The sequence below is a fragment of the Talpa europaea genome (assembly GCF_964194135.1).
Source record: "Talpa europaea genome assembly, chromosome: 14".
In the NCBI taxonomy this organism is placed as follows: Eukaryota; Metazoa; Chordata; class Mammalia; order Eulipotyphla; family Talpidae; genus Talpa; species Talpa europaea.
Window position 1 is genome coordinate 18,009,801 of NC_140082.1, and position 25,290 is coordinate 18,035,090.

The window sequence follows — 25,290 nt, forward strand, 5'->3', positions numbered from 1 at the left end:
AACTAAATCAGTGGATTTGACCTCCTGGTAGACTATCTTGCTTTATTGTACTCTCTACCAGAGTTCTAAGAGGTGTGGATGGGCTCATGGACGGGAAGTTGCACTTTCATGCTGAATAAAGATGAAGCAAGTTGACCCGTGAGACTGAAAACTCAAACCTACCACGCCCGGATTCTCTAGATCGGGGAGGAACTGTCATTACTGCTGGGGAGAAAGAAGCCATAGTGGAAAAGAAACCCCAAATAAAGAGAATGAAGGCGACTGGAGAGTAAATGGCCACCTTCACCTCATCAGAGACGAAGTCAGCCTCCTGGTGAGTTACCAGGCTTCTGCCATGTAGCTCTTGCCAGGCTGCTGGATGGCTGTTTTGGGTTCACTGAAAATCCCTAGCCAGATTGTCTTGATTTTCTTTTTTTAACGATTTATTGTATTTATTTATGCATATAAGAACCGGGGTATAGGCCAGAGGTGGGGGAGGGGTGAGAGAATTCACCAGAGACAGAGCAGGGAGCAGAACAGGTGAATCCACTGAAATACACTGCTGAGGGGAGCAGCGGGTGAGCCAGGAGAGGTCTGCTGCACCATGTGGGTTAGCTCCCTGGCTGGGGGATGGAACTCATGTAGCTGTGGCTGGATGGCTTGATAGCACTGAGACTTTAACCCTTGAGTCACCAGGGAGGCCCCTGTCTTTTTTTATTAAGGAAAAAAAATTTCCTTTCTCCTTAGAGCAGTTAAATCCAGCCTGTGAGCCATTTCAGTCCCAAGATGAAGAGTCATAACCTTGCAAACCTCTTGCAGTATTCGAATGAGTCCAGTATTGCTAGTAGATTGTGAAAAGATAGCTGTGGCCCCTCACACACTGCTCGGATAATCATGTGGGTGCTGTAACCTCCACTTTTCTAAGACTGGAAATGGTTGCGGTGCAGAATTATACTTCGAGGTTTGGCCAGTCTGGCTCTTGAAAGGTGTTACACATCATCTGCCTTAAACTCCCTTCTCAACCCCAACTGGGTTAATCCTCTCTCAAAATTTAGTTCAGCAAACATGAATTGAAGTGGTGGAAGTGAAAAAGAGCAGTTCAAAATGACTCCCAGGTTTTCTTTTGTGTGCCTGGAAAAGCTGGGGTGCTTTCCGTCCAGAGAATGCGGGGAAAGAGTAGGATCGGACCTGGCAGTGGGTTTCTGAGCTGGGTTTGAAACATTTTTGAGGCTTTTTGCTCTGAACGTGCCCTGCTGCCAGTTTCATATCTGGCCCTTGAACTTCAGTAAGTGAAGGTGCTAGAAGCAGCATTTGCCAGCAGGAAGCTAAAATGGGAACCGGTGATGGTGGAGGAGGGTGTAGATCCCGGGAGAGAAGAGTGCAAGAGACAGAATGGTCCCAGCTGTCCCTTCCAGTCTAGTCTGGTTAAGTGTCCTTTCAGAGATATGGAGGCAAAGGCCGGGGCCAGCTTTGGGGGCACTTCCTTTGTAATTACCATGTGTAATGGCAGGAAGACACAGTGCAGGTTTTCTGATCCAGCAAATGGGGTAAAGGAGGAGTGAGTCCTGGAGCCCTCAGTGGCTTTTGCAGGCTTTTATTGGGATTTACCAGGTACACAGCAGGCAGGGGTACTGAGGGGCTGGGAGGCCTGCCAGCCCCCAGCAAGTCTTCACTCTGTCTAGGCTCTCTGGTGGTTCTGCTTCTGCCTGCATTCCCGTGATGCCACCCTTATAAGCTCAGTCTCTCAGCCCAGGTGTACCCACTTACGCATGGCCACACCCCACTCCAGGTGCCCACCATCAGGCATGCATTCGGGACCACAGGGTTCCGTCATCTATCCCAATGGCGGGAGGGCAGAAAAGCCTGATACTTATACCTTACCCTACACCATTGTACTGCGGAGCAGACTGTAGTCTTTAGGGAAGAATAGAAAGTTATGGAAATGGAGGAGAATCCTCCAGACTGAGGGAATCAGATGTCCAACCAGGGATTAGGCTTGAGTTTTACTTAAGGTCTTGGGAAGGTTTAGACAGAGAGGGGTTGGTGTTTCTTTGTGAATTCCCATTGGCCTCTTTCCCCTTAGAGATTCACTGTCCGGCACTGAACTGTCATGTTTACTGTCTGCCTTTCATCCTGTGGCCTCAGGACTGGCAAGGCAGCTTGCCCTGTGGGCCCTCAGTAAAGGTTTATGAATTGAAAGCAGGAAGTGGGGGACTGCGGGAAGCCGGGGAGACACCAAGACCATCTCCCTTATTTTGTTATCTGAGCCTTAAAGGACAGTTCACAGCACCATGTGGTTATAGAGTTAAAGGTTCCCCATCTCAAATAAGAGGCGTCATTGCGGGTGCTTCTCTTTCCTGCAGCTCCTTTTCTGGCTTTCCGCGGATAGTCTGCTGGCTGGATAAAGGCGTTATTTTTAGTTTGATTCAACTCTATTTATGAAATGGTTTTATCGACTTTGTAGCTACAGGGGCCACCAGAAGGCTTTTCAGACAGCATGGTGAGTCCTTCCTGGCTTGGGCAATAGGAAGCTGTGCTTTAAAAGGCCTTGATCACCGGATAAAAGGAAAATGGCTCCCTTCTGTTCTCTTGCCAGGTGGAATTACTTTTTCCTTTATGATGGTTCAAAGGTAAAGGGAGAAGGAGATCCAACCAGAGCTGGCATCTGTTATTTTTATCCTTCCCAGGTAAGCCACACAGTGCTTTATTGTTGGTGGGGATTCCCGCTGCCTCAAAGTGGCAACTTTTCAAAGTATAGGGTTTATGTTGGGCCTGTTTTCTGTCATAATCCAGGCTTTGCACATTTCTTAACTCCATTGTGTTTTTTCTTGTTGTTCTGGTCTTGAAATTTCTAAGCAGCTCAGTACTTCCACCTTCTCCGGCTCTCTGTCCCCTTCATGATTTCCCACTTGCCTCCCCTTGCTCTCAAGTTTTGATCAACTCATTAAAAAAAAAAAATTCTCATCCAAACATATGCAAAAGAGAGGAGCGTATCATCATCTCATATTCCTGTCGCGAGCATCACAATTTTAGGCACTTCCCCAGTTTTGTAACATCTGTCCTAACCCCAACCCAACCCCTCTGCTTTTTTCCTGAAGTGTTTTGAAGAAAATCCTAGATACTATGTCATCTCGCCACTATCAAGTAACAGCTAACAGAAAAGGACATTTTTTTTAACATCACACCTAACAAAAGTTACAATCATTAGTAACAATAATTTCTTAACATCTTCTGATCATGTCTACATTGAAATTTTGCCTTTATTATCTTACATGTTCCTTAGTCTGTCCGTCCCCCTCTTCTCCCGCCCCCTTGCTAATAAGGGAACAAACGAGGTCCACATATTCCATCTGGTTATTTTCTGTTTTAAATCCATTTTGTTCCTCTCCTCACCCGCCACCCATCCTGTGCCCCTTAGTGCCTGGACATGCCCAGTCGTGCGTGCGGTAGAATGTTGGAATGCCCGGGCGAATGTTAAGAGTGTGGCTCACACCTGTTTGTTCCTGCATGGTCATTCAGTGTCTCCTACACACTGTAGTTTCTTTAAAGTAGTAGTAACATCTAGAGCCCTGATTCGGTTCAAGTTTAGTTCTTATAGGGAAGAATTCTTCGTTTCCTCTCACGTCACCTAAGCCTGCCTGCCCCAGTTTAGTGGCTGGTGAGGCTGTTAGGAACTTCTGTGTATTTGCTCATGTGACTGTGCTCTGATTCGGGTAGTTGGGATTAGCCTAGGCTCCTCTTGCCACTCTGTAGGGGATTTGAATAAGGATGAAAGGCTCATACTTCTTCCCATGCATGTGCCTGCAATAATCCTATGAAAAAAATTGTAGTTCTGTGCAATCATCTTAGGTGTTCACTGTGGACATTCTTTGATGCTTGTCACCCTGGGCAAGGGTCAGTAAATTTTTTCTAAAAAAGTCAGAGTGAATCCTTTAGTTTGCAAGTCACAGAAGGTATCTATCACATATTCCTTGTGTTGTTTTCATAATCTTTAAAAATATGTAAAAACCATTCTAAGCTCATGGATCATGTAAAAACCGGCAGCACATTTGCCAACTCCCACTCAAAGGAATAACAAAGGAGTCAGCTCTTTATCTGAAATTTGCTCTTTTCCTATAGACCCTGCTTGACCAACAGGAGCTGCTCTGTGGACAGATCGCTGGAGTTGTCCACTGTATTTCAGACATTTCCGCCTCTCCCCCAACTCTCATTCGTCTGCGGAAACTTAAGTTCGCCATAAAGGTTGACGGAGATTACCTTTGGGTAAGTTTAACAGGCAGGATCAGTGCTGTCAGGGTCGTCTCCTCTGTGAGTCTGTTGTCTTGGGGATGAGTGTCGTAACGGTAAAGTTTAGAAGGGAATGGTTTCCATGCTTTTGGCCTCAGATCTCCTACCCCTTCCATGCACTGTGTCCAGTACGGTCCATGATTCCTGTGTCACTCTGCAGGCGCCTGTCATAGCCAAGTCCTCCTCGTGACACTTCCACCATGGCTCGTGTCTCCTCTCCTTCAAAAGACTCAGGCCAACATACAGAAATTCTGTTTGTGATACAACTTGAGTTTTTAACTTCTGTCTTTTCTTTTTTCTACACTTATCAGGTGATCCAGAAACTCTTAGGATATCGACAAATATGTATTAGGTTTTAGAGATTTCTAGAAAAAAGATAATAAACATTTCTTTATAGCTATTGGGATGGCAGAAAAGTCATGAGGTATTTTTTCTATGGTTTTCAAACAAAAATGCGCCATGACTTTCTGATAACCCAGTAGTATATCATATCCTCTAAAATGTTTTTGTACCATGTCTACATGGTACGTACTTTATTTATTTTTTGTGTAGAAGAACTGGGATGCAGGCCAGAAGTATGAGGAATGAGAATTCACCAGAGACAGGGTAGGGAGCAGAACAGGCAGACTGGCAGAAATACACTGCTGAGGGGAGCAGCGGGAGAGACAGGAGAGGTCTGCTGCACCATTTGTGGGTTAGCTTCTTGGTCAGGGATCATACTCAGGTCATAAAAGTGATAGTGCTGAGACTTAACCTCTAGAACACCAGGGAGGCCCAGTACTTATTTTAAACTGATTACTAAGGTGAAGGGATGCTTAAGCGTGAGGTATTATATATTCAGCTTTGCAGGTATTATTTCAAACATTATTATGAAAATTTTCTAACATACTGAACAGTTAAAAGAATTTCACAGTAAATATTCACATAACCTCATACACTCTGCAAGAACATTATGCTGTAATTGCTTTATCACATATTTGTTGATTCATCCACTTATCCTTATCGGTCCAGTTTTATTTTAATGCTTTTCAAAGTTGCACACATTATAGTAACCCCCAACCTAATACTTTGTCATGTGTAACATTAACTAGGATTCAGTATTGGGGTTTTTTTTTTTTTCTTTTGAGGTAAAATTGACATCTGATGAAATGCACAGCTCTCAAGTGTACCGTTTAATGCATTTGGACAAATGGTGTGCCTGTGCAGCATAAATCCCCCTCACGATATAGAATGTTTGCATCACTTCAGAAAGTTGCTTGATGTCCTTCCCTACCTAATTCTACCATATCCTCTCCCCCATCGCAGGCAGCCATTATTCTGAAATTTTTTTCACCATAGATTAGTTCTGCCTATTCTAGAGCATCCTATGAATGAAATAATACTTTTCTCCTTTTTATGGATACATGAACTGTGTCCAGTTTCAGGCAGTTAAGAATAAAACCTCTAGGAACATTCCTGTCCTGTAAGTTTTTGTTTCTCACGGGTAAATATCTAGGTGTGGAATTGCTGGGTCAATAGGGTAGGTATACGTGATTTTATGAGAACTTCTGGAGCTTTTCCTAAGGTGATTTTATCATTTACAGCCCTGCCAGCTGTGTATGAGAATTCCATTTATTCCATGTGTCATCAGTGCTGATGTCTTTCATTTTAACCATTCTGCTGGTTGTGGTGATATGTCAGCCTGGTTTTAATTTGTGTTTCTCTAATGACTAATGATAAGGTTTTTTCATGTGCCTAAGGGTCGTTTGTATATCTTCTTCCTTTGAGAAATACCTGTTTAAAACGTGTGCCTATTTTTTATACAGGGATTTTATTTTTTATTGAGTTGTAGAAGTTTGTTATAGATATGCTGGATATCAGTTTTATTGTCAGAGACATACTTTTACAAAATTTTCTCCCAGTTTGTGGTGTGCCTGTTAAGTTTTTAATGATGTTTTTAAATGAGCAGACATTTTTAATGTTAAGTCTAATGTATCAGCTTTATCTCTTATCTCTGTTGCTTTCTCTATTGCTTTTCTTGACTAAAACCATTGCCTACCTCATTGAAGAAGATATTCTCCAATATTTTTGGTAAGTTTTATAGTTTTAGTTTTTAAGTTGAGATCTATAGATGGATTCATTAATGTTTGTGTATGGTGTGAAGTGGAGGTCAAGGGTCATTTTTTTGCCAGTACATAGGTTGTTCCAGCACCATTGTTGGAAAAAACTGCTTTCCCAATTGCATTCCTTTGGCTCCTTTGTGAAAAATTAGATGACCATTAAATGGACCTATTTCTGGGTTCTCTTTTCTTTTCCATTCATCTACTGGAATAGCCTATACAAATAATACACCGCCTTGAAACCAGGTGGTATAAGCCCTCCAGCCTTAATCTTTTCCAAACTTTGAATCTTTTTGGTCCTTCCAGTTTCCCTTTTAGAATCAGTTTCACAATTTCTAAAGAAAAGCGGGTGGGTTTCTGATTAGCATTGCAGTCACTCTATCATTCTACTGAGGAAGAAGGTAGCTCTTGCTGTGTGCCAGACTATTGTAAGCTCTTGGATTACATCAGTGGCCAAAAAGAAGATCCTGGTGTCAGTGCAGCTTACATTGGGAGAGAAGTTTTGTTTTGTTTTCTGTCAGGGTTTGTGGGTTAATGATTCCCTCAGGGAAGATTCCTAGAGGCAGAATTACTGAACCAAAGAATGTGAACTTTTCTCAGACTCTTTAAAGACATGGCCAGACTACTTTCTAACTGCGCAAGAACTAAGATAGTCTTACTTTGTAAAATTATGAAGTACGTTCTGCAACTTGGTGCTCTTAAACTATGATCACCCAATCTCTGTTCTCCAAGTCCTTCATCCAGTTGGGGTGGTGAGATGGTCATACATGAGACAGTTTGAGTCCTGTCTTGTGTTTGTAATAAAACCCAAATTAAACACCCAATGTCCCTAATTAAATACCTAACAGTCCTAACAGTGCCAGGGGCCAGAGTAGAGGTCAGCATTGGCTTGAGTGATTGTAACAGGTATCAGGGAGGCTAGACTGGTTCAGGAGGGGATGGGAAAGCCCTGGACAAATAGACATGAAGGAGGAGGCATTTCAGGTTAGCAACCTGAGTAGGTATAAGAAGCACCTGATCTCTGTGGAGGATGTGGGGCCAGGGCAGCACATCAGTTCTGTGGGACAGTGAAGTCTGGCTGTGGAGCTCCAGCTGCCTGGATTTGAGACTCAGACTCAGAGGAAGGAAGATGTCTTCTTGGTGTCCCTCTGCAGGTGCTGGGCTGTGCGGTGGAGCTCCCTGATGTCAGCTGCAAGCAGTTTCTGGATCAGCTGATTGGATTCTTTCATTTTTACAATGGACCTGTTTCTCTGGCTTACAAGGTATGAGGGTTGTGTCAAGGAGTGATATTGCCAGAACTCAGCACTGACTCAGGGGTGTGTTATACTTCACATAAACTCATCATGATGAACAACAATAATTAGGGTTCCCTGGGGCCCCTCTCAGATGCTTTGCTCCCCAGTGGCATGGGTCACACTCATTCCGAATGCTTCTCCTCACCTAATATTCCCAGGTCAGTGGAAAGAGGACCTGGCTGCCCCCACCCCAGCAGGCACCTGTGTCTATGGTGGGGTAGGTGGTTGTCTTCCTGTGTTTGTAGGAAGTTCAAAACAAGCCCTCCGTTCCAGCTGGTTTCCTGCATGAGGAACAATTTTTGGGGCATTTGGGATTCTTGCCAAAGAGAGTACTTCTCGGAACCACACATACTGACCGCAGGCTGTGTCTGTTTTAGAACCGCTCCCAGGAAGAGCTGAGCGCTGAGTGGAACACCTTCATTGAACAAATTCTGAGACACACCAGTGATCTGCATAGAATATTCAATTCCCTATGGAACTTGGACCGAACTAAGGTAACATTCTCATCTTCCTCTTGTTTCATGTGTAGGGGTAGAGCTTCCGGATACTTTGGTTCCCTTTCACTGTGTCTGAAGAAGTGAGTTTTGCATGATTCCACACAGCTGCTCCAGAGGTACAGGGGTGAGGGGATTTAGCAGAGACAGAGTGGGGAGCAGAACAGGTGGATTTACTGAAATACACTGCTGATGGGGAGCAGCGAGACAGGACAGGTCTGCTGCACCATGTCAATCAGTTCCTTGGCCAGGGATAGAACTCAGGCCATAGCACTGATAGGGCTGAGACGTAACCTGTAGGCTACCAGGGAGGCCCATTTTTAGAGACTTCTAAATAACTGGCTTCTCACCAGGAATGTAAATGAGGCATATTTCTCCAAGTAAGAGACCATGGCATTTTGTCTTATGCTGTGGAATAGCATTGTAGGGCCTGGTCAGACCTCCAAACAGTTGTATATTGTGGAACTTGCACTTCAGAGAGATCAGGAGGATAAGATGGGTGCATCATGCCTGGTACCAAATCCAGCATTTCACCCTAGCTGTCCTCTCCTGCTGCCTCTGGGTCTTGGCATTGATGGCCACAGCCTCCTCGACATTCTGCTCTGTCCCTGCAGAGAGCCCTAGCTGTACCCACTGTTCAGCTTCTAGAAAGGCCGCTTTGTTCCAAGAGCTTGGCCCTAGTGGTATCAGCAGTTCTGGGCACAGAGGAGGAACAGATCTGAAATGTGGTGCACATTTTACCATATGGCATTCTCCCTTCTCCAGGCTTTGGGGTGTGACCTGTCTGTCTGTTCTGCAAAGCCCCCTTCCCTTACCCCCCTTGCTGACAGAGCATGTTCACTTGTGCCTGCTTCTACCCCTGCACAGGTGGAGCCCCTGTTGTTGCTGAAGGCCGCCCTCATCCTGCAGACCTGCCAGCGCTCACCTCACATTCTAGCCGGCTGCATCCTCTATAAGGGACTGTGAGTAATGCCAGACCCTCTCCTAAACACCCCCTCCCCAACCCCCTCCCCCCTGGGCGGAGCTGATCACCCTTCTCCAGATCATGGGCTGCTTTGGCAAATATCATCAGATATTTAAATTTGATTTATAGTGTATATCTACCTTTTAGCAGGTCTGGGAAATTGGAAACTTTTGTGTCCAGAAAAGTTAGGAATGTAAGAGGCAGTCTTAAGAGATCCCTAGATTTCTCTGCATAGTGCTTGCCTTCATAGCTCTTGGCCTCCAGAATGCCAATGCCAAGCCCCAGGGGTGCTGGAGGCCAGCACTATAGGTAGGGTGCCCGGCTCTGCTGTGTGCACTGCGGCTCAGCTTCACAAAGCAGCCTGGCATACTCCCCATCATCCATGCTCCTACCAGCCTCCTGGCTGAGTTTGTCTCTGGGTTGTTCTCTGAATGCTCACTATACCTCTTCCCGTGGATGGAGGGCCTCTTAGTGAGCCTGAGAGTCTGCGAGCCCGAAAGCCACTCCATGCCTCTTTCAAGGCCGCACTCCACATGGAGGGTTTACTCTTTTAACCTAGCAGGCAGGGCCATTGCTCTGTGCCCAGAACTTTCTCATGACTAGCTGAATGTGTGCTGAAGAAGCTCTCCAGGCTTTTATTAGGGCCCCTGGGGGCTGACAAGCTGAGGTCCTAATTCTGGCTGTTTGTTGGCCCCGCTGTGTGACCGTAGGCAAGTTGCTTAATCTGTTTTCTCTTCTGGAAAGCAGTGACACTGGGGAATGAAAGGAGATGAGACATGGAGCAGGAGCAAGCGCATTCCCTGTGCTCACACTCCTCATCCCTTTCCCGCTTTCAGCATGATGGGACAACTCGTGTTGCCTCCAGTGATGAGGCTTCCCCCTTTTCTGGTTTTGTGTTTCTCCTGCGCCAGTGCATCCTCATTGCAAATAATTGAGCCCAAAGAAAAGCAATTCAGAAGTTCTCCTCCACTCTCCCTCTCTCTCTGCCCATTTACTGTCAGTAGCTTGGTGGACGTCCTTGCATTATTCTTTGTGGTGTTGTAGTGCAAACCATCCGAGGCTGGGCAGGCTTGTGGTGGATTTGGGCAGGTGCAAAGAGAATTTTGGAGTCCTCGACAGATTTGATAGGCCTTTAATGCTGAAGCAGGGAACCGGTATACGGGCTGACCAGCGGGCAGGGAGCCTGGGAGGCAGGCAATAACCCAGCCCTTCCAGCCCCAGTGATCTTTATGCTCTCCCTCTGGTTCTTTCTTCCCTCTCGCTCTTTAAGCTCTTTCTTAGAATAACACGATATCATGTGTGAATAATGAAATCCGGGAGGAAAACAAAAGTTGTAGGTGGCAGCCGCAGAGGCTGGCCGTGGGAGGCCAAGAGCCTGAGCCATTCCGTGTTCCTTACAGGGGTTTTCACACATCTGTAAACGCAGATTGACGATTCTTGCTGTCTGCATAGAGGGGATCATACGCTTTCTTAGCTTCACATGTACAGCAGAGCTTTCTTTATCAGCCCTGTTGGTCACAGATTATCATATTCTTGTAATAGCTGCACAGTTTTTGGTGTTTTGGCTGTGCCATGATTACTCTTTTGATGGATATTTAAACTGTTTACCCATTTTTTAATGATGGTACCATTTTTCCTGTAATAGTCTTATATATACTTCTTGGTTGTAGGGGACAGGAAGGGCAAAGTGCAGGTTTTCTATGATCCGAGCAGACGGAGTACAGGAGGAGAGAATCCTGGAACCCTTGGTGGCTTTTACAAGCTTTTATTGGGATTTACTGGGTACATGGCAGGCAGGGGTGCTGGGGGGCTGGGAGGCTGGTAGGCCTCCCAGCCCCCCAGCAAGTCTTCACTTTTTTCTGGGCCCTCCAGTGTTCTCTGGTGGCCTTGTCCTGCTCCCTTGCTTTCTCCTCCTCGTGGTTCTGCTCTCTTTTCTTCTCAGGGTACTTCTGGCATCCCCATGACGCCACCTTTATAAGCCTAGTCTCTCAGCCCAGGTGTACCCACTTAGGCATGCCCACACCCCCCTCCAGGTGCCCGCCATCAGGCATGTATTCAGGACCGCAGGGATCCATCATCTCTTAATGGCGGGAGGGCAGAAAAGCCTGATACTTTTTCACTTACCCTACATTGGTGTAAGGCAGGTCAGAAGGTTTGGACATTTTAAATTTTGGTAAGAACTGCCAAAGTGCCCTTCGTAAGGGGTTTGCCAGTTGGAACTCCCACCAGCCATGTCACTGAGACTCTCCAGGTGGGTGTTAGGAATCATTTCAATTCAGAGTGTATGTCCCTCATGTTGACCTTCCTGTTTTTGACCTCCTAGGATTGTTAGCACACAGCTACCACCTTCCCTCACTGCCAAAGTCCTGCTTCACCGAGCTGCACCTCGAGACCAGGTATAGTGAAGCCCGCCTGTCTGGCATGCTTCCTTTAAAGCAACAGCTAAGTGTGCTGGGAAGGCCAGGCCTCCGTGCTGGGGCCCCGGTGGTTTCTGGTAATCTTTCCAGGACCCCAGTGAGATTTTCCTCCAGAGCAATCACTGACAAGGTTGAAAGAAAATGCGTTCTTCTGTGTGGTGGCTTGACTAGTGCTTTTTCCCACTCCCAAGGAGAGATGACAATTTGACTTCTCTCCAGATGGGCTCTGTGTCCACAAGATGTCGGTCTTAGAGCCTGTGAAGGATAACATAGAAAAACTCTTAAAATACTTCCATCTTGCGTTCGTTTCTGTAATTGGAAAAGGCCAGACGTGCTTATTGAGAACGACATTGTCTGCAGGTGTGCTGCGTGGAGATCAGCACCTGGCACGCCTTCTCCTGGACCTGTTTTCTTTTTTTCCCTTGGGTTTGTTCTTAGTGTGTGAAGATGTGGTTTATGTGTATCATGGGGAGCATGTTGCTCTTCTTAAGTGAGTAGAGGTTTAAAGCACGTGTGGGCCTCTGTTCAGGCTCCTTCCCTGCGTGGGTGTTAATGAGCACATTAAAGCTGGCCTTTCTCCAGCCCGATCACTCACCTTCTGGGAAGCCAGCCTGAGGAAATTAACTCCTGAAAGGGATTCTACTCAAAACTTTATCACAACAGGATTTATAAAGTGAAAATGAGAGAGAACTTAAATGTCTCCGGTAGGAGTTGGCAAGTTGCAGGCCGGGGCCAGCTGTTTTCCAAGTGGCACTAGACCCTTTGGACCTGGAGCATCAAGATGGGTTGTTGCACCTGAGACTCTGCAGCTCAGCTCAAAATATTTACTGTCTCATCCTTTTTAGAAAAAGTTTGCCAGTTGCTGATCTAAAGTAGGCAAATGATTAATTCAGTGACACTGTGCTTCATAAGATTTTAGTCAGCCATGTAAAATGGCCAAAAGATGTTTTAATGACAAGAATTGCATATTACTGTGTTAAGTAGAAAAATAGAAAATAATGTGGCTCGAAGTTTCAAAAAAAATGCATAGACTAAAAGAACATGCTCAATGTTAACAGTATTAGCTTGTGGTGAAGGAATTGCATGGAATTACAAGTGACTTTTTTTCTTAAGAATTTTTGTTTCGGGCCTCCCCGGTGGCGCAGCGGATGAGCGCTGGGTTGCGAAGCTGCCCGCAGCCTCTGCAGCACCAGTTCGATCCCTGGCTGCTCCCCGGCCACCGGAGGAGGGTCCCACATGGAGCACAGACCTCTCCTGCCGCCCGCTGCTCCCCTCAGCAGTGTACTTCGGTCCTTCTGCCTGCTCTGCTCCCCCCTCTGGCTCTGGTGAATTCTCTCACCCTCCCGCGCTTCTAACTGTACCCAGGGCTTGTATAAATAAATAAAAATAAATCTTTAAAAAAAAAATCTTTAAAAAAAAAAAAAGAATTTTTGTCTCTAGGGTAAGTATGAAAAGAAAGAAAGCCACATCATTTCTTAGTGAAGGTCATTTTGACTAGAAGGGTAGTTTTATTTGTTTTTGTTTTGTTTGGGTGGGTGCTTCTGGCACTTTTAGGTTAAGGTGGCTGGGAAGCTCTTTTGAGAAAATTCTCAAAATTTCTCCCCTTGATTGGAATCAAAATAAACAAGCGAGACCAGGTATAGCACTTTGTTTGGGTCGGAGCCTTTTTGTAGAGGGTCACAAGACCTTCACCTTTCTGGTATAATGGCATCTGTGTGAGCTCTGTGCCAGGGCTGTGACAGATGTGGCTATATTCTAGAAGGTGAGTTCTCTGAAGGTGTAAAAGAGAACGTGAATCTCGCTTTTATATCTTGTTTTTATTCTTGTGGTGGCAGGACGGGCACAGCACAGGATCTCTATGATCTGAGCAGACAGGTGAAGGACAGTCCTGGAGCCCTTGGTGCCTTTTTCAGGCTTTTATTACCCTTTTTACCAGATATATAGCGGGTGGGGATGGGGTGGGGCAGGAGGCTGGCAGACTTCCCAGCCCCGGCGAGTCTTCATTCTTTTCTGGCCTCTCGGGCATTCTCTCGTGGTCCTATTCTTTGTCTTCTGCTCGTTCTGTTCCTACTGCTGGCGTGCCCATGACACCACCCTGATAAGCCCAGTCTCAGCCGAGGTGTGCCCACCTATGCATGCCCACACCCCACTCCAGGCAGGTATCCGCCATCAGGCATGCATGGATCCATCATTAATGCTAATGGTGGGAGGGCAGAAAAGCCTGATACTTTTTCACTTACCATACAATTCCCTAAGGAGAAGCTGAGCACTCAGCTCGCAAAGCCTGGTGTGATTTGGGTGGCATGCTGCCCCGCAGTCTGTGTAAGCCTAGGTGCGCCCTGACCCCAGCCCTGGTGCTGTGCAAGCAGCTTGGGGGAGCTTCTGCTCCATCTGTTTTGCTGTTGGCATGTGGTTAGGACAAGCATTCTGGGCCTAGCCAAGTTTTATGAACAGATGGTATGGAGTGTTCCTGATGGTTAGGTCAGGCAGTGAATGTGGTGCCCGGCGCTAATGGCTATGTGTGTTTATTTTCAGAGGATACCTACAGGAGGGGATGCCCTGCAGGAACATGGTAAGTATAAGCTACTTAGTTGCCTTTGAGAATTTCATCTGAGAATGCCATCTTTTAGGTGTTCCATTTCATCTACTCATAAGATGAGGGAAATAGAACAGAACCTCAAGGAAATAGTTACCCATCAAAGTCCTAATAGGAAGGCTCAGGTTTTAGGTCCGACTTTCAAATCCCCAATTTCAGATCCTCCTAAACTCGCTGTTATGAGACTGCTCAGACAGGTTCCGGAGGATCATGAGGAAGAGGTTAAGATACATGGGGTGTTCCCGAGAGGGTTATTTTGTTTCATTTTGGAGCATAAGTTAGCCAGGTTTCTTTTGTCACTTGGAAGTGCTTTATTTCCCAACTGCATCTTTTATGAGTGCCCATTGAGTTTTCTTCCACAGAACGTCACCCTTCTCCACAACTGGGAGTTAAGTCCACATTGGCTTTTTCCTTGCTGGTCACAGAAATTGGAGCTGCAGTTTGATGGCTTTTGCTCTGGACTGAGGAGCTTATCACAGCTGCTCTTGGGGCTGGCATGTGGGTTCAATGCATCCTGTTCCCTGGGAGTAGCTACTGTTCCCTCCATCGCCCCCCCACCCCAAGTCTTCTCAGGCCCATGGGAGAGCCCTGCCATGTTGCTTTGCAATTCTAGGTGTGGTTCTTCCCCCGAATGTCCAGATCATGCCTGTCTTCCTGACTGAGGAGGAAGCTGTCAGTCTCCATGAGTTCCCAAGGGAGCACATGAGTAGGTAAGAAGGGGCTCGCAGGGTTCATCTTAAACCATGCTTGAGAGACCCCCTCAAGTGGTTTATCCAAACCAGCCCCTGGTACCTCCTATCCCCTATTAATTCCATCTCCCGCATGCTCAGCCTTGGAGAGGGCATCTGGAACTTCAGCATGGAGAGAGGCAGCTGTCATAGTGAGATGAGTGTGGACCTGTTGCTTTTCAGACGTATGACCTGGGGCAAGTCCACTCCCTGCATGCGCCTCAATTTTTGGATCTGTAAAGTGGGCCCAGTAAGTCCTACTTTATGGGCTTATTGTGACAATTGGAAGTACATGTGTAACACCCAGTAGAGGGACTGACTCAGTAGACCTTCAAATGTGGATGAGCCTTATTCAGTGGGCCCTGCCATTTTCAGGTGCTGATCCTGGTATCACTGTGTGAAACCCTGAAGGCCAGACATTGCTTGATTTTTTACTCCTGTGTTTTGACCATGCTGGCCTCTTAGGTTCTGTGGCCTCAGGCACTTACTTTTTCTCCAAACCTGTGCTTTTTAGGGAAGTGGTGCTTTAGTCCCCCGTCAGAGCACTTGCCCCCACTCAGTGCTGGGCCCCTTCCTCACATCTGTCTTGTTTGCCAGTTCTCCTGCACCTTCCTCCAGACTCCAGGAGCACTCAGCCCCACCCCCTCCAGAGGGTTGGAGCCCATGTGTCCTAAAAGAAAACCCCCCCAAGCATTTGGAGTCCATGGCCTGGTCATTGGCGACCCTCCCGGAGCCCAGTCACCCAGATGTTGCTTGGCCAAATGGCAAGGGGGAGAACGGACACTTGTCTGACTGTGACTTGGAGAGCATCCAGCCTGCTGAAGTTCGCAACACCACCAGGGACAACGGTCCCCATCTCAGCTGTTCCCAGGTGAAGGAACCTGATTTGTCCAGGGAGAAAGGGGAGGTGGACTTGTGTGAAATCCACATTCCAGAAGCTCAGGAAATGGGAACATCAGGTCATTTTGCTGCATGTGCTTCAGATGACTCAGGTCCTTGCTGTAAGGAATCTTCTGGAGACTCAGATAATCTGGAACCCCAGCTGCCTGAGGCCTTGCCTGTGGGCCTTTCCTCTCCCTCTCCTCCTGAGAGGTTCTCCCAGAATGAAACCCTAGGAGAATTCAAAGGCCTTCCCCATGATAGCAGCCAGCCCCATGTTCCCAGAGAAGAGCACCTCCCTGGAAAGACAAGCAGGGCACTGTCATCGCCTGGCTTTGACTCCAGGCAGGGAGCTGCTAAGCTTCCTGAGGGAGGACAAGGTGTGGAGTGGTGTGCTGATGGGGTTCCTGAGAGCCTTGCAGCTCCAGACCCGGAATGCAGCCCGGGCTCGGCAACCTCACAGGGCAGCAGCCCCTCTGCGGACAGGATGGACAGTGGGCTAGCTCCGGCCTCCAGCATGGGGCTTCTGCGGAAGAATCTCTACACTCACCGTGTTAAAGGGCTGATGCTGTCTCTGCTGGCTGAGGAGCCGCTGCTGGGAGATGCCGCAGCCATCGAGGAAGTGGTGAGTGTCTGCCCATCTCTCCTGGCCCCTCTGAACCTGCCCCTGCTCCTAGCACCATGGACAGTGCAGTGCTAAGGTTGGGGGTGGGGTGGGGTGCAGTGTTAATGGGTGCAGCCTTCAGGCCTGACCTTCTGGGAATGGCCCCTATTTATCCAGTGGGATAATGGTGTACCTGCCTCACTGGGTTATTGTGGAAAGCGAGTGAGTGAGAGAGTCCAGAGCAGAGCACAGGACCGGGTACTTCCTCAGGTTTCTCAGGCAGGCCTGGCCCTGAACAGACCTAAGCTGGAGTCCTGGCACTCCCTAGCCCTTATAAAAATTTATTTTTAAAGAATTATTTTTTTAAGATTTATTTTATTTTTTTATGCATACAAGAGCTAGGGTGTAGGGCAGAGGTGCGGGGGGTGAGAGGATTCATCAGAGACAGAGTGGGGAGCAGAACAGGTGGATTGACTGAAATACACTGCTGAGGGGAGCAGCGGGTGAGGCAGGAGAGGTCTGCTACATCATGTGTGTCAGCTCGCTGGCTGGGGATCAAACCTGTGCTGCGGTGGCTGTAGATTTCCTCATAGAGCTGAGAGTTAGCTCCTTGAGCTACTAGGGAGGCCCCCATGGGCTCCCTAGCCTTTGATTCTGCACACAGGCCCTGCCCCTCTCATCCCCTGGGTCCTCATCGGCAGTGTGGACATGTGGTGTGACCACACAGGTGATGGCCGTACGCACAGCCTCCTTATACCACTGCTGCTCGTGGCCTCTCTTCCGTGCGTGGGCTGGAGTGTTTACTGCACTGTGTCACAGCCCAGGTTGGGGGTTCTCAGAATCCCTGAGCTCTCTGTCTGAGAGTCCCCTTCGTAGAAGGCCTGGGACATCTGATGTGCTAATTGGCTCCAGAAGGCTCCTCTTAAACCACCCAGCCCCTCTCCACTTCAGGCATAGGCAGACCTTCTCCCGGCCGATTCCACACTGGAGAGCCAGTTGCTATAGTAACAGCCCTGCTTAAGTTGGCAGGGAATCTGTAGCAGTAAGAACAGCAGGTTGAAATTGCTGCGGGGTGAGTGGTGTCCTGGGGCTTGCCTTGTTTTTGTTCTTAAATCTATATTATTCTAAGCCGATCTTATTAACATGCAGAGCTGGTGGCCCTCCTAAGCGAGCCAGTCACCTTGAAGCAGGAGGAGGGAAGGCGTCCCTTGCCCACAGTCCCTTGGCAAGACTGCTCCTCCCCAGCCCTGTCTTGCTTGTCTCTCCTTCCTGCAGACCCCACAATACCCACTGAGGCTTGTTTGTGTCCCACTGCTGAGAGCATTTTATCCTTCTCCCGCTCACAGCACAGCGAGTCCTAGTTGTGGTTGTAGAGATGCTATTTTGAAGGCCTAGTATTTGGATGCAGTAAAGTTGATACCATATCTCATTTCTACCTTCACTCCTAAAAAGAAAAGAAACAAGAACAGGCTGCTCTTGGAAAGGAAGTAATTGAAGATGTGTTCTGCATTAACTCTATGCTAAATACTTGCCATCTGTTGTTTCTGCCAGGCCTTAGGACAGTTCTGGGGGTGGGCATGGCCACTCCCATCATAACAGGAAGACACAGCCTCTTTAAGATAAAAACCCTGTGCAAGTTCTTGTCCCCCCCCACACCAGCCTCTATTCCCCCACTGATCTGACCTTGGGATGATAAAGGTGGGAAGGGAAGGCGGAAATGCCCTGCCCTCTGGCTTTTCATGTGCGGTTGTGTCACTTGGTCTGTCCTGGCATATCTGTTGTTCGGACAGTAGCCTTCTGGCTCACGTGGACAGGGGTTGGGTATTGGGTAGGGCTCAGGAAAGAGACTGCAGCTTAGTGACTAGTCTTTTCTAAAAAAAAGAGGGGAGGACCCACTTTGAACAGCTTGCTGATTTGGGAGCGGGTTTGTTGATCAGACCCAAAGGCTGGCTGCTTCATAATTGGGAAAGATTGTTTAGTGCCTTTTTGTCCTGGACTTGCATACAAAGTACTTGACCTCATTTCCCTTCAGACCTTGGCTGCTGCCTGGAAAAGCAGGCCCCCAGCCAAATGGTGACTTACAGTGAAGGTGTGGGCACATCTGCCTCTGCAAGGGCTGCTTGGTAACATCGCACACCACCAAGGCACCCTTTTGTCATTTTGCCAGCATTGTTCAGTGGAACACCTGGTGCCTCTTTGTTTGCTGAGGGTGGGCACATGGTGTGCAGGAAGGGGCAGTGCAGGGAGCATCCAGGAGAGGGCAGGATTAGTTCAGAGCAAACAGTAGTTTCACACCAGGGGGCAGCATAGAGCTGCTGATAGTTTCTTCTCAAAATCCAGAATCATCACCTTGACCTTCAAATGCAGTGAAGACATCAATTATTCTTTTTTACGGGAGGACACTGAGCTGAATGCATACAATAGATGAGACTCAGGTCAGTGCGAGAATGTTGGCATAAAATACTTTATGAAAAAGCACCCCTCCCCTGTGAAGCTGGTGTGTCATTTCTTCTGCAGGCTATGGTGCTGTTGGTCCCTTGCTTCACTTTGCACTAGAAGCCAGAGGATCCAGGAATTAGCCCCAGCTTCACGTCTGTTGCGAGCATCACGTGTGTGTGTGTGTGTGTGTGTGTGTTTGTGGGCCTCCAAACTAGTAAAGACATGCATAACAGATACTTCTTCCGTGCACAGCTATTCACTGCTGCTATTGTACTAAGCCACCATAGATAGTGTGCGCATGATGGTTTGCTGTGTACCTATGATTTGTGGACGTAGAAATTGGAACATCATAGAATTTCCATGTGTTGTAGTGTTCATCATTTATTTTTTTCTTAACCACATAGAAATATGAAAAACACTCTTAGTTCTCAGACGACAGACCAGATTTTAGATACAGGTCGTAGTATATATGAAAGCATTTGGGCACCTGTTAAAAATCATCCACATGTCATCTGATATGTCTTGTGATTGACAGTGTTTGTGCTTAAGAGATTTTCACCTTGAATACAAGTTGGGCCGATTTTGGAAGTAAGGCTCAGTGTGTACAGGGAAAACTCAGGCTTTGGCATGGCTCATTCTGTGTTCTCATCTTCCCTTTTTCTGGGCACTGGCTCGTAATGGGAGGAATGACTGTCATTAGGTTTCTGAGGCCTAGAAACTTCCAGGGAGGCTGTCATTTTATTTCATGATGAATGCTTGTGCAGGTGTGTCATGTGTGTGTGCACGCACACAAACACCTATTCAAATAGGAGGTTGTGTTGAACTCTGTGTTGGTGAGCTCACACCAGCCATCTGAACAGGAGAGATTATGCTTGTCTTTGCTCTCACTGTGCACCCTCACTTTAAATCCTGTAGCTCATAGGTTGCATGTGCTCAGCATTGCATGCGCTTGTTTGTCTGTGCATTACGTATCTAGTAAGTGCTTACTGAGCACCTGCTAGGAGTCACGCACTCTCCTAGGCATTGGGGACACAGTGATGATGCGTAAAACAAACCCTTGTGTGTGAAACCTGTTGCTTTTGAATACCACTTCTAAGACATTCAGATCTCATCCCCATCTCCTACCCAAACTAACAACTAAGCGCCATGACGTTCACCCCAGAAGCATTCTGTTTGTGTCTCTGGACGCTTTATGTTTACTCACTTTCTTACAAGTTGTTGAGAAATAGCCCCCACACAAGGCTCTGTGCTCACTGAAGAGATACTACCTTAATAAAGATAATGCTCATTTTCTTGACTCCATAAAAGTGCCTTCCCTCAGGCTAGCACTTGAGAGTTAACAAAGGAATTTTATCTCTTTTATTTCATTTAACCCACTCAGCTATCATGTAGTATTTCCAGTTTGTAGATTAAAAAAACACAAAAAAAAAATGGGGCACACACCAGTCAGTAACTCTCCCCTGGTTATCTGGCCAGGGGGAGGTGGGCCGGGATGTCCCACCCCCAGGAGCCATGCTGCCTGGGACAGTGACCTCCCTTTGGTGAAGCAGCACCCGAGGAGCCCAGGTGGCCAGCTTCAGAGAGCCCACCAGGGTGAGACTGATGTACTGAGTCAGGCTCCTGTGCAGCCGCTGGGGCTGGCGTTGCAGGAGAACAGGTTAAGGATGAAGAAGTAGTTCATGCTGGAGCACTCAGCTGAAAAACCACTGTCGTGACTTATGGTTAGGCCCCACTTTCACTTTATAAAACAATCATATGCAAAAAATTTTTAATGTGAAAATGATTTGCAAGTTGCAACATGATGAGTAAAGTGAGCAAGAACTTCCATCAGCCTACCCCACCCAAGACCTTTGAAACTCAGAGCAAAAGGAAAAGGTCAGTGATTAAGAGGAAGTCAGCTGAGTGGTGGCTCCTGATTCTGTGTAGACTGAAGGGTGTGTCATCTTTGTATCCCCAGTGCCTGACATTGTTCTCACATGTGCGTGACCAGAAGGTTTATTACAGTATGGGTGCTTGGGTCTCCCCTCCTGGACGGCCTTCCTCTGCTGGGTTCCTCATCTGGGCCCCAGCACAGAAAGCCATTTGACCAATACTTCTCAGCCCTTCCAAGAACAATGCCCAGCTGCACCAGTCTAACACACTAGAGAGGGGGGCCTCGCTGCCAAGGACTTCTCAGCACCCCGGGGCTGGGTCAGGTGGGAAGATGCTGAAGGGATGGTGATATGTTGAGCCTTTTTTTCTTTTTAAATTGATTTTTCTGCTCATCTCTATTTCCTAATATTTAAGAAAGCCTTGGAACATAAGGATGGAAGTTAGGACATCTTTAAGAACAGGTAAAAGCTGGTCAGTCCTTTTTGCTAAAGCAGGTAGCCACTCAGAAAGGCAGAGTCTGAGCCTCCCCTGGTGACGCAGTGGTTGAGCGCTGGGCTGCCAAGCTGCCCGCAGCCTCTGCAGCGCTGGTTCGATCCCTGGCCACAGGTGAGGGTCCCATATGGCGTGCAGACCTCTCCTGTCGCGCCCGCTGCTCCCCTCAGCAGTGTATTTCGTCAGTCTGCCTGTTCTGTTCCCGGCTCTGGCCCTGGTGAATTCTCTCACCCTCCCACACTTCTGACTGTACCCAGTGCTTGTATAAATAAATAAATAAATAAATCTTTAAAAAAAGAAAGAAAGAAAGAAAGGCAGAGTCTGTGGCCCGCTGAGGTTACCCTGCAGCCCGCCGCCCTCTCCCGGCCTCTCCACAGTACCACAGCAGCCTGGCGTCCCTGAACGGGCTGGAGGTCCACCTGAAGGAGACGCTGCCCACAGCGGAGGCTACCTCCTCCAGCAGAGCCTACAACTTCACACATTACGACCGCATCCAGAACCTGCTGACGGGTAAGGGGTGGATGCTCTGCGCAGAGGTGCAGCCTACAGGTGGGTGGAGGTGGGTGGCCGGGCCGGCTGCTGGTGCTCTGCCCAGAGCTGGCTGACTACAGCTCGGATGCCGCTTTCTCACTTGGAGCCCGGCTCCCACTGAGTTTAGAATCACTTGGCAAACACTTCCTTGCTCATTTGTCTTTTTTTTTGGTTGTTTCTCCAACATTTTGAGAGAAGCACACACATGTTCAATGATCTGTGATAAGGGCTGCTTCAAAATTTTGATATTGATGTACCAAGCCCCGCTGTTGCTCATTATTGGGGATGATGTGTGCCTGTGGCGTGGTGGCAGCCGGAGGGGCCCAGCAGCCTGGGGGCCTTTTGTCTTTCCCCTTCAGCCAACACACTTGTGGCTATGAGCCAGCTCCGTCCTCGTTTACAGTACAGGGGTGGGGAGGTGGGCATGAGGAATCAACTGTTCACAACTTCTGTGTCTCTTCTGGAAGCAAACCTGCCACAGGTGACCACATCCCAGGATCGCCGCTTCCTCCAGGCCGTCAGCTGTATGCATGCTGACTTTGCCCGGCTACCTGCGCTGTACGAGGTGACTGTCAGGTGAGCTTTCCTCTCCCATGCCTGCACCAGGAGCCTCCTCCAGGGGCCTGGGTACAGCCTTAGTCATGACAAGATGAAGAACATTCCAGCACCCTCTTGAACACTCTTTTAGCTTTTCCTGTTGCGGTCTACGCTTAAGCTTTCCTGTGTCTAGTATTTTCTGGGTCCCTTCCTGGGGCTCAATCCTGCTCTATTCACTTGGGTGCAACAGGAAAGAAATCTAAGGTCTTCACTGCTGTGGAGCCTCCACCTGTTCTGTGGAAGGAGGGTCTCTGTGTCCTTGCCAAGCAGTGCACGTGACGTGTTGCTGTCACCTGCCAACTCAACGGTCGTCTGTGCTCATTATAAAACCAGCAGACTTCTTTGATAGAGTTAAATGTTTTCCTCTCCTCACCCATCACATCCTCCAGAGACCCATACTTAATAGTCTGGTGTCTGTTACTCCTGGTTTTTTGGTTGGTTTTAGATTTTGGGGGGCACATAAATTATAGATCATTAGTATTTTTAATTTTGTGTTCTCTAGATCATAGGATCATACTCATTGACTCTTTTATCAGCTCCTTTTTCACTATTGCATATCTTGAATACCTCCAAGCCAGTAAATATAGGTCTGCTAATTCTTACTGTAATTTACACTATTCAGCCAACTGAATTCTTTTTCTCTCCACATGCTCTCTTACGGACCCAGAGGCAGGAAATAAGGCAAGTTCAAGGGGCAGAGGGAGTGCCTGGTTGTGTATATTGTTCCATTTAGTCCTTGGCACAATTTGGTCAAATGTATTTTTAATCCTCGTTTTAGAGATGAGGAAATTGAAGCACAATTAGGATAGGCAATTTGTCCCAAGGTCACTTTCTTATTAAGTAGCAGAACCAGGATTTGAATCCAGGTTTCTCTGACTCTAAAGTGCTTGTTCTCGTCACATTCATTTTCATGGGCTTGTGTGGTCAGGGAGTGGGGGTGCTTCTGATCCCCGTTACCTGCCATACCAAGTGCCACGACATTTCTGCTGCCCAGCGCCCATGTCCAGCCAGTGTTTGAGTCCATCCATAATAAGTGTATCTTTTCTGGCTTTAAGGCAGAGCTGCCCCAAGCTGGCTGCCTAGATGTGCAGTCACTGGTGTGGGAACTTGTTGTATTGCTGGGGTTGGAGGGGGTGGCAGGTAGGAACAGTGAAATCTCAACACCTTATAGTACCACTCTTGGAGCTGAGGGTGGCAGCTGACAGTAGCACGTCTAGTGTTAGGATACATAGTTCAGGGCATTTGTTGAGAGATTATTTTAATAATAGTAATAGAAACAAGTATCATTGCTTAACCACTCACCATGGGCTAAGCAATTGATGTGTATTACCACTTACTCAGTCTCTTCAAAAATCTCAGGGAGGAGATGTGCTGTTGTCGTACCTATTTTATAGATGAGAAAGCTGGGACTCAGAAAGGTTGAGTAACTTAGTCAAGGGCACACAGCACAGTGCGAATTAACACCCAAGTCTGTGTGACTCCAGATCTCTGCTGTAACCACCAGGCGGAGGTGCCGCTCTGAGGCTGGGATGGCCTGTCCGTACTCTTCCTCTTGTACAGTGTGTGAGACAGAACACATAGGCCGGTGGGCCCTTCCTACCCCTGGAGGTCTCAGGAGAAGCTGCAGGAGACGAGACTCCCCCCCCCCCGTCTTTATACGGAAGGGAGCTCTAGGTGAGGGGATTCTTAGTGGTCCCTGACATCATGCTTTTTATAGGAGACTTGGGGAAGTTGAGGCCCCAAGGGGAAGTAGCTGAGAACAAAAAGACAGGCTGAGAACCTGACCCTGGAGTCGGGTCTGGCCAGGTGGGTCCTCCTCCAGCAGGCCTCTCATCTCTCCCTCTGTTCGTGTTACCTTTTCATGTTCCTCTCTTCTTTCCCCTTTGCCCTCATGCCTCACCTAATCTCCCCTGCAGACTAGGCATACCCCTCCTGTGGGCCTGTCAGTGCTTGTCCTGGAGGCCCAGCACCAAGTATCCTTACCACAGGGTCCTCTTCTGTCCACGGGTCAGTCCCCACCTCATAAGGGTGTGTGAGGAATAAGCCAGGCCATGTGAGAAGCATTTTGCACAGCTGCTAGTGTGTTAGCAAAGCGCCCACCATTTCATTTATTTAGTGACTCCAAATTCAGACTCTGGCTGTGGCCACAGCGGATTGTCCTGCCACTGACAGTCCCATCATCCAGCGAGCTCAGAGGAAGGGAAGATGGTTATTGGCATCAATGCCGATATCTCAAGTGCAGAAGTCGAAGCCCGCGCCACGATGCCTGCCCCCTCCTGAGAGCACCTCCCGAGGTCCCTGGTCTGCGGTTGCCAGGCTGTGTCAGTCTCTTGTCTTTCTTCCTCCGGCAGAAACGCCTCTACAGCTGTGTACGCCTGTTGCAACCCTGTCCAAGAAACCTATTTCCAGCAGCTGGTGCCGGCAGTGCGGAGCTTGGGCTTCCCAAGCGCACAGGATAGTGCCTTCAGCCTGCCGGGCAAAGCCAGGCAGAAGCTGCTAAAGCACGGCGTGAACCTGCTTTGAACCGAGCCACAGTGGGAAGACCGCTGCCCCGGCGAGCAGGCAGAACGCAGAGCCAAGGACGCTCTGCCTTTTACATGGAAAAGGCCCTCTCTTTTATCTTTGGTGGGTTATTCCTATTTTTTAAGGAATGTGTGGTATCTGTTACTCCTGTGCAGATTGGGGTGTGAGGGGTGGGTGGTTTCTTCAGATCACAGACCTAGAGGTCAAGATGAAGAACTTTCCTGAACTAGCAGTATTGGGCTGGGTTGGGCACCTGGACTGCTCATGTCAAAGAGGCACAGGGCCACTGGGTTTCTGTCACACTGGGCCTTCCACCCATACTTCCTGCTGTTCTTCCATTCTAGCCTTAACTATTAGCACACAAACTCAGGTTGGCTTTTTTCCAAGAAACTGGTTGTCCCTAGTCCCCAGAGGGCTTGTCCAACCCTGTCTCCCCGGGGGTGGGGGTGGTGGTGTGAGGTGTGCTGCCCAGGTGGGTTTGTGAGCAAGCAGAC

At 48.0% G+C, this 25,290-nt stretch overlaps 1 protein-coding gene across 1 annotated transcript; it reads left to right on the forward strand.

Moving 5' to 3' along the window:
• Nucleotides 1-272: 272 nt before the first annotated feature.
• HPS4 (HPS4 biogenesis of lysosomal organelles complex 3 subunit 2) lies at nucleotides 273-24,839 on the forward strand (the record flags this gene model as incomplete). Its single annotated transcript, XM_084253220.1, has 13 exons — nucleotides 273-313; nucleotides 2,576-2,666; nucleotides 4,099-4,242; nucleotides 7,520-7,627; nucleotides 8,038-8,154; nucleotides 9,022-9,116; nucleotides 11,442-11,514; nucleotides 14,071-14,107; nucleotides 14,745-14,841; nucleotides 15,457-16,363; nucleotides 21,523-21,655; nucleotides 22,144-22,252; nucleotides 24,625-24,839. The coding sequence occupies 13 exons, from the start codon at nucleotides 273-275 to the stop codon at nucleotides 24,794-24,796; spliced, it is 2,124 nt and encodes a 707-aa protein (XP_084109346.1). The 3' UTR covers nucleotides 24,797-24,839.
• Between the last annotated feature and the right edge of the window lie 451 nt (nucleotides 24,840-25,290).